General features: G+C 39.6%; 1 protein-coding gene across 2 annotated transcripts in view; it reads right to left on the bottom strand.

The window, feature by feature from the left end:
• Window positions 1-3,337: 3,337 nt before the first annotated feature.
• The window catches only part of LOC307103251 (cyclic nucleotide-binding domain-containing protein 2-like), a 75,878-nt gene continuing 69,478 nt past the window's right edge, over window positions 3,338-9,737 (bottom strand). Inside the window, exons 12-14 of one of the 2 annotated variants that reach the window (XM_079777422.1) lie at window positions 8,968-9,027; window positions 5,574-5,621; window positions 3,338-3,990 (exon numbers count right to left, since the gene is read on the bottom strand). In XM_079777422.1, coding sequence (XP_079633548.1) covers window positions 3,790-3,990; window positions 5,574-5,621; window positions 8,968-9,027 — 309 coding nt within the window. In that variant the 3' untranslated portion in view covers window positions 3,338-3,789. Of the gene's footprint in view, window positions 3,991-5,573; window positions 5,622-8,967; window positions 9,028-9,737 lie in introns of those variants that run through there. The other variant, XM_079777423.1, reaches the window with a different exon arrangement.

Below are 9,737 nucleotides of genomic sequence, written 5' to 3'. Positions count from 1 at the left end.
TTCAACGTTACCACTTCTCTATTGTTTAGACTTGTTTCTTCATATCAAAGCAATATAGTAAAATTATAAAAATTCAAGGAAAGTTTGCTGTTTAGCTCTCAAAATAGAGCCATTCCTAATACACATTTAAACTCTACTGGCTTCATTGCATTGAAAATGTTTGGGTTCCCATTACTTAAGGCCTAAGATGATTAGAAGATTTAAGAATCACATTTATAAATGTAGTTTTATAAGTGTCTATATTATAGAATAAGTGTCTATATTATAAATATTATAAATAAGTGTCTATATTATAAATAAGCGTCTATATTATAAATAAGTGTCTATATTATAAATAATTTACTATTCAGTTATAGCCAGTGGGTTAATACCTAGACACAATTTGTGTCAAGGCTCATTAGTAAAAAAAAAAAAAAAAAAAAAAGTGGAAAGTGGCTGACAAATTAATGGTAAAGGTAAAGGAAGATGACTTCTGTGACTGTCAGAATATTAAGATTCATTGTCTCATTCCACTATTTTTAGAACCAATTAAATAACCGAACTCTGAGGAAATGTGACATTTCCTAGCCATTTGAGAGTGGCTAATTTTTGGTGTGTCTTTGTTCTTTTTTTAAACTCTGTATTATGGAAAACTTCAAACATATACAAAAAAGAGGAGAGTATAATGAAACTTCATGTACCCATCACTCAGCTTCAACAATCTTGTTTCTTCTACACCCCTACGTATTTCCCCTGCAAATTATTTTGAAGTGAAGCTCAGATATCATTTTGTTTCATCTGTGTCTATGTATTACAATTTTTACTATTATTTCCAGTGCTTTCCTTCTGGGATTAAATTATTTATCAGTCATCAAAGAACAACATAATAAGAACAACAGCAAGTTGTTCAATAAATATTTGTTGAAAGAATATCTGTTGAATGAACAAAAGCCTAAAATTTATTGAGCACTTACTGTGTGCCAGGTTCTGCACTAAATGCTTTGTGTGCACAATTCACTTAATCCTTATAACAATCCAAAACCATAAATATTACTATCTTCACATTTCAGGTGAGTAAAACAATGTGAAGAGATTAAGGGACTACCCCAAAGATAAAACACAAATTAAATTAAATTAAATCAAATCATATAGAATAAAAGCAAATGACACTGGATATTTTAATAAGGCTTAGAATTTAGGCCTTTGAGAATGAAAGTAAATGTGGCAAAACATTAAAAAGTGGTGACTGGGTAAAGACCTATGGGAGCTCTTTATACTATTATTGCAACTTCGTGTTTTAAATGAACTCTATATATAAAAGGCTAATATGCAGTGTCCCCTTGGGAGTTCAACCGGGAGTTCCATTGCTCGCTATGACGTGTGCTGACCACCAGGGGGCGGCACGAAGCGAAGGAAGTCCCTGGCCAGTAGCCGGAAGGCCTCGATTGGCCCTGATCACCAGCCAGGACTAGGAACCCTACCCATGCACGAATTTCATGCACCGGGCCTCTAGTTTCCAAATAAAAATAAATTTGAAATAGGGCCTTTTTTTCCCCCTCAACTAACAAAGTTCAAGGAAGACTTTGAGTGACATTTTTCATAATGGGCAAGGATTTCTCTTATTTCAGTCCCTCTGAAATGAGAACCTGAGTCAGGTTTATGTTTAGGTCAGTTTTGGGGGAGACTGGGGCAAAGGAAAATGATCTCAGGAAGCAGAAGTGAGGAAATGGGAAGAATGACAGGAAAGAAGAAAAAGACAACACAGGAATGCATTATCAATTTGGTCTCTCACTCTAGGCACCTGGGACTAATCCTGCTGACCACCTGTGGTAGCCAGCCTCCCAGATGGCCCCAATGATCCCTGCCTCCTGTGGTCACACCTGTGTGTCGTGTCCTTCCACACTCCACCAGGGTTGGTCTATGTGACTAAAGCAGCAGAAGCAATGGTATGTCACTTTCAAGATTATTAGGTCATAAGAAAGACTACGACTTCCATTTGGGGCACTGGCCCTCTTTTAGACCACTCGCTCTGGGGGAAGCCATACAGTGAGGAGCCTTAGAAAGGGGTCGACCTGATGAAGTGAAGCCTCCTGACAACAGCCACATGAGGGAGTTGGAAGTGGGTGGTCAGGTGCAGTCATGCCTCAGGTGATTGCGGCCTTGGCTAACACACTGATTGCAGGCTTGGAAGAGATGCTAGGCCAGAACCACCCAGCTAAACTACTCCCTGATTCCTGATTTACAGAAATTGTGAAACAAGAAATGTGTCATTGTGAGCCAGCAAATTTGAAGTAATTTGTTACAAAGCAACAGATAAGGAATACGGGACCCTCTGAGGAACTGTGTTGAATATAACTCAGAAACCTTCCACCAAAAATTGGGAGGCTGAGGCATTTACCCACAAAATCCAAGAATCTGGAAGTAGAATACTATCAACATGCCGGAGCTCGCATAGCTGCAAGCAGATGAGGGCTGCGGGTATGTGAGGTGGGGCATCAGCAAGCTTCTGCTAAAGTATCTCAGGATAGCACCATTTTAACTTCGCCAAGACGAGACACCTGTTTCATATAATACTAGAGGCCCGGTGCACGAAATTCGTGCAAAAGGGGTTGGGTCCCTCGGCCCAGCCTGCCCTCTCCAATCTGGGAACCCTAAAGGGATGTCCGACTGCCCTACCAGTATCGGGCCTATACGGGCAGTCGGACAACCCTCTCACAATCCAGGACTGCTGGCTCCCAACTGCTCGCCTGCCTGCCTTCCTGATTGCCCCTAACTGCTTCTGCCTGCCAGCCTGATCACCCCCTAACCACTTCCCTGCTGGCCTGATTGATGCCTAACTGCTCCCCTGCCAGCCTGGTCACCCCTAACTGCCCTCCCCTGCAGACCTGGTCTTCCCCAACTGCTCTCCCCTGCAGGCCAGGGTCCCCCACAACTGACCTTCCCTTCAAGCCCGGTCGCCCCCAACTTCCCTACTCTGCCGGCCTGGTCACCCCTAACTGCCCTCCCCTGCAGGCTTGATCGCCCCCAACTGACCTCCCTTTGCAGGCCGAGTTTCTCCCAACTGCCCTCCCCTGATGGCCATCTTGTGTCCACATGGGGGCAGCCATCTTTGACCACATGGGAGCAGCCACCTTGTGTGTTGGAGTGATGGTTAATTTGCATATTACTCTTTTATTAGATAGGATGAAGCTCTCCTTAAGAGCATCCCCCTCTTTATTTATTGTGTTATTCTTTCAAAATCTGCAAATTTCATCTCACAGAAACATTACCTAGGCAGAACTAGAATTTTTAAGACTATTTTTGTAATTAAAAAACACCCAAAGAAGAAGAGTTTAAACACACAAAAAAAACAGCATCATTCACAGATCACCATTGATAACATGTTGGGTCACTTAAAAATGAAATAAAATTAAATCATTGTGGCTATAGAATAAAAGCAAAGCACAAATAACACTTGACGTTTTAATAAGGTTCAGAATTTAGGCCTTGGAGAATGAAAGTAAATTTTCAGCATAGTCATATTGTGAAATGATACCACTTTACTAACTAAATCTTAAACACACTTTTCAGTGACAAACAGCAGTATATCTTATCAAGTTTCTATTATGTTTTCCAGTATGAGGAAGTTACCAGTTGGAGCTGTGAGCAAGTTAGGGTGCGGCATCATTTATTTAAGCAATAAAGAAATTCCGAGGCCCTGACCTCTGCAGAGGCACTTCTAAGCGCATATTAAAATTACCTTCCAGTTGTGTTTTTCCATCTCTTTTACGATTTTTCATTATGAAAACAAAAATGAGCTGAGCCAAGGGGTCAGCTTCCTGTCTTCAGCTGCTGAGCCAAGAGTCTGGCCTTGTACTCATTCCACGCGTGTCGCTCCACCAGGTACTCCCTAATGTCCTCCTCTGTGGGGTATGCACACACCAGCCCTACAGCAGTTCTCCTGAATTCAGGGCTGGCTTCTGCTAGAAACAAGCTTTTGGGAATAAAAATGCACTCCACTCCTTCACTAATCTAGAAGAGAGAATAAACATATTTACTTGTTTTAAGTTGTTTAATTCACGAAGGAAATGTAGTTGAGGGTCAAACATGGATTTGAAAGAGTTAACGTGCCACTCAACCCCACCCAAGGACCTAATCAATCACCAGGGATGTGCTGTGCACTTGAAGAGCTGCTGACTGTCTACCCCAGGGGTCCTCAAACTTTTTAAACAGGGGGCCAGTTCACTGTCCCTCAGACCGTTGGAGGGCTGGACTATAGTTTTAAAATAACTATGAACAAATTCCTATGCACACTGCACATATCTTATTTTGAAGTAAAAAAACAAAACAGCAAAAACACCCGCATGGGGCCGTAGTTTGAGGACGCCTGGTCTACCCAACCTGGGGACCAGGATGGCAACTGGGAAAGCCATTTGGGTCCATGTAATCCTGACATCCCTCCTTACCAAAACCCTAGGGGACTCTGCATTAAGGCTATAAAGAGTTAGTTAAGAAAATATAAACCCTAATGGGATAAGCTATGCATAGTTTATGTATAAGATAGGTAGTTATATAACAATTTTCAGGTAGCATGGAATGTGAGTCTGCTGTTAACTGTTACTCTCCCTCAGAAGTAACACACTGTTCTGTGCCTCTCTTCTGGTCCTAGTCCAGACCTTCCTCTCCTTCTACTGGGTCAGGTGCTCTGCCTCTGACCTCTACTGTACACCTCTATGTTTTACATGGGTCCCTCTGTGCCAGGGACAGAGTTGTGAACAAGAGACTGATCCCTTTCTCACACGAGACTTCATTCTCTCTTCAATTGTTCCAAATTTCTGTCTCTCCCAAGGTTCAGCAGGGTTATTTCTTTTGGTTTTGCAGTTTGGGTTCTTTTTAAAATTGCTATTGCCCCACGCCAATGTAGCAGACATTTGGGCCTTTTAAATACTTCCAGGGTGGGAGTGAATTAGAAGCCTCCAGGATTTTAAACAGGAAAACAGGACATTCCAAGTTGGATATGCCTGAAGGGCAGTCTCTTATTATGTTAGTGACTTTGTTTCCAAAGTTGTTCCACTGCTCCAATACAAATGTCTCCATTGCAACTGCCTGCTCGGGAAGGCAGAGGCTGGCCTCAAGCACACAGCTCCGCAGGCTAATTCTGCGTGGCGTCTACAGGCCAGGCTCTGGTTATGTGAGTTTCAACACCTCCTTGAGTAAATACTGTTACTTTATATTATTTCAAAACTTTTGTGAATCTCAAAAAGTGAGAGAAAAGCCCAAGTCTTTTAAAGATTTCTGTTCACATGGCATAAATCCGGACGTGGAGAACGGCAGATGAAAAAAAAAATGTATTTGCTCTTGAAAACAAAAACAACCAATGAGACCAAATAAAATTACAATACAAATTTTAAAAATTTAATTCTATTTAAATTGTTTCAATAGTTCCTAACCTGAAGTTTTTTAATTCTCATGAGGACATGGTCCTCTCTGGATTTCCACCTTGTGGAACGCTGCTGGAAACCGTTTTGTCTGTGAGCTCCCCACCGAATGGACAAAGCATATGACTTTGCTAAGAATGATTCAGGGACCACTCTGGAAAAAGGCCGTGCTCTTACCAGGTACACATGAAGGTCACAGGAATTGTCCAATGCTTCTGCCAACCCCTAAAATTGTAAGAGAGCCTCAGTCACTACAAATGATAAATACCTCTTTATCAGTTAAATTAAGCAAGAGACAAGAAGCGTCAAGTCAGAAACATGGGTGTGTGTTTTTGTTAATTCTTCTGTAGCAGGGGACCTACACATGGTTCTCAGGAGTCAAATAAAATGGGATTCTAAATTGTGTTTACAGGATTCTAAAATAAATATGAAGCTGAGAATCATATATTCATAAGGAATGTGCCACACCACCAATTAAAACTTAAACATATCAAAGGCACATAATCTATTTTTGTTAAGCTTTAAGAAATTTTCCCAATGGCAAAAATGAATGATTAGTACTTTGAGGGATAGTGGGACTTGAGCTGGGACATGTAGGACAGAATAGTTTTTGTTCAAGAGAGCAAATTAATAGTTGCCTAGGCTATGAGGGAACGTGTAAATATTCATTGAAAATTATTGTTTTAATTACATATTTGCAAAACAAAAAAAATTAAATACAATATATATTAGACTTCTAATAGCAAGTTCTGAGAAGACTGCAATGTAATCTTAAGCCTCATTCCACCAGAGCTCGTCAAGAATGGAGTCAGTGTAAAAAGCCAGATAATGTGAGGCCAAATGAGCTTTCCTTCTGATTCTCCCCCTGAGCCCATCCATAAAGACATTGCACAGTGACAACTTGCAAAGGCCATAATCAGTCATCTTCCTTTACTGGTGACCACCGAAGTGCTACAAATGAAGGCATTTTTTCTTTTGAGGTATATAATAAGTGATAATCCATAAAAGTTACTGAAAAGTACTGCAGGCCCTGGCAGGGTAGCTCAGTTGGTTAGAGCACCATCCCGCTATGCCAAGGTTGTGGGTTTGACCTCCCATCAGGGCACCTACAATAAGCAACCAATGAATGCATAAATAAGTGGGACAACAGCCCTGGCCGGAGTAGTTCCATTGGTTGGTTGTCATCCCATGCATCGAAAGGTTGCTGGTTCAATTCCCAGTCAGAGCACATGCCCCCGTTGCGGGCTTGATCCCCGGCAGCCAATCGATGTTTCACTTTCACTCTTTCCTTCTCCCTTCCTCTCTCTCTAAAAACCAATTAAAAATATTAAGTGGAACAGCAAATTGATGTTTCTCTCTCTCTCTCTCTCTCTCTCTCTCTGTGTGTGTGTCTCTCTCTCTGTCTGTCTCTCCCCCCCCCCCCTCTTCCTCTGTCTAAAACAATTTTAAAAAATGTATTATAGCCCTAGCAGTTTTGACTCAGTGGATAGAGCGTTGACCTGTGGACCAAAAGGTCCCGGGTTCAATTTCTGTCAAGGATATGTACCTTGGTTGCAGGCTCCTCCCCATTCGGGCCCTGGTAGGGGCTCCTGCAGGAGGCAACCAATCAATGTGTTTCTTTCACATCAATATTTCTCTCTGTCTTTCCCTCTCTCCTCCACTCTCTCTCTAAAAAAAAAAAAAAAAAATCAATGGAAAAATATCCTGGGTTGAGGATTAAAACAAGCAAAAAACAACAACAAAAAACACATGTCTGATGGAAATGATTAACAATCAGGAAATATTTATTTAAAATGTGTGTGAGACAGTGAGAAAGATAAATAAGATGTGATCTTTGCCTTCAAGAAACCTTAGTCTTCTTTGGAACAGAAGACCTGCTTTTTGAATTTATCTAATTGCATTCTAAAAAACAACAACAAAAAAAACACACAAAAATCTATTTTTTTAATGAACTGATTTCATGTTAGGAGGGAACTGACATGTTTTGCATAACTAATATGTACCAGGCACTGGGCATATATTCTCCTACTTAATCCTCACAACAAGGCTATGAAGTGGATATAATTATTTTCATTTTGTAGGTAAGAAAACTGAGGTGACTTGGATAGGGTCACATAACGAGGGCATGCCAGTCCCAAAAAGCCAATGCAAGCCAATGTCTCTGGGTCAAATGTCCATGCTATTTTCATTACTACGGGGATGCCCATGGGAAACATGGGATGAAAAAAATCATTGCGAGATACATTTTAAAGGAAAAATTTGCAAATGTTTTTAACTTCTTGGCTATTTATATTAAGACTTTATTAACAAAATGATATGGAGCCTTGATTTAATTTTAATGAAACCTTTCATAAGTGAGATAAGGCAGGAACATCAGAAAACAGAAACCTAATTAAATGTGTTGAAGGAATCAGATTAGGTTTATCCACCTATTTAAAAACAATCACTTAAATACCAGTAAATGTATTATTGTCCTCTTATGCAGTGTTTTTAATATTATAATTTTAAATTTAAAAGGTAATACCATATAGAGGAAAAAAAGCATTAGGTTAGAAGATCTGAATTTGGTTTTTCAGCCCTCAAATGACTGTGGTATAATCTTGGGCAGTTTATTTAATCAGTTTTAATCTTGTAGGACTAATAATATCTCTCCTATGCCATTCAACCAACAACTCACCCACCATCCATTCATCCATCTACACATTCAACCATCCATTTATTAAATTATCTATTCAATATATGTTTATTAAGCACCTACTAAGCGCCAGTCACTGGAGACATGTTAGTTAAACTAGACTCAGAGTCTGCCCTCAAGGAGCCCACAGTCCAGAAAGAGAGACAGACCTGAATGTAAAGCAATGTAGGAAAATGTGGGGGAGCTGTAAAGAAAACCTGCCCTGGCTGCAGTGGGCAGAAAGGAAAGATCACCTCCACTTGGTGAGAGGTAGAAGGGAAGGGCACCTCACAGAGACCATGGGAGAGAGAGGACAGGCATTATGGAAAAGGTGACACTTGAGCTAAGTCTTGGTAAAGCATGAGCAATTTTTCCCGATGAACCTGGGATGTGATGTTGGGAAGGGTGTTCCAGCCAGAGGCAACCACATGAATAAATACCCAAAGGACCAATATGGTGTGGTCGTCAGCAAATTACATGCAATTTGAGTTGGCTGAGATGTAGGGTAGGAGGAGGATGCAATAAGATGAGGACAGAGCAGATGGTTTGCCATTATGAGGAGTTTTAATTTTATTCTATGCACATTGGAAAATTATTAAAACCCCTTAAATTAGAGTAAAGGAGTCAGATTTACATTTGAGGAAGGCTATAGCTGTAGAGAATCAGTATGAGAATATAATAAGGAAACATGAAGATCTGTCATAAACCGTAAATGACTATATAAATCACTATATAAATGTCTGCTTTTAGTTTTAGTTCAATGTAAATCATGATTGGCTATATTATAGACCATGTGTGATCAAGAAAACATGAATTCTGTGTAATTCTATGTATGCATTTAAATAAACCTCGAAATTTAAAATGTAAATGAATTGTAATAAACTAAAAAAAACTTACAAAAACGTCACCTTGTTCCAGCATTCTTATCTCAACAAAACATGTTGCTGGTGAAGATCCCTAAAAAGAATAAATCAAAATATTGGTGATCTTTGAAAATAACAAGTGTGGGTAAGGTTGTAGAGAAACTGGAACCCTTGTGCAATATTGGTGGGAATGTAAAATGGTACAGCCAGTATGGAAAACAGAATTGTGGTTCCTCAAAATTTTAAAAATAGAATTACCATATGATCCAACAATCCCATTTCTGGGTACACATTAAAAAAAAAAGTGAATGCAGGGTGTCATGGCCATGTTCATAGCAGCTTTATTCACAATAGTAAATATATAGAAGCAATCAAAGTATTCATAGATGCATCAATGGATAAATAAAGTGTGGTATATATACATATAATGGAATAGTATTCACTTCCTTAAAGAAAAGGAAATTCTGACACATGCTACTACACGGAAAAACCTTGAGGACAATATGCTAAATGAAATAAGCCAGTCACAAAAAGAAAAGTACTCTATGAATCTACTTATATGAGGTATCTAGAGTAGTCAAATTCATAGGTACAGAATGGTGGTTGCCAGTGCCTGGGGGCGGGAGAAATGGAGAATTGTTGTTTAATAGGGACAAAGTTTTAGTTTGGGAAGATGAAAAGGTTCTGGAGATTGGTTGCTCAATAAAGTGAATATATTTAACACTACTGAATTGTACACTTAAAATGATTATGTGTATTTACTACAATAAAAATATATTGATAATTTAATAGATTAAAATGTAT

This window comes from Cnephaeus nilssonii, assembly GCF_951640355.1.
Source record: "Cnephaeus nilssonii genome assembly, chromosome: 1".
NCBI classification, from domain to species: Eukaryota; Metazoa; Chordata; class Mammalia; order Chiroptera; family Vespertilionidae; genus Cnephaeus; species Cnephaeus nilssonii.
The sequence above is the reverse complement of the archived record's forward strand: the minus strand, read 5'-3'. Positions and strand labels throughout refer to the sequence as shown.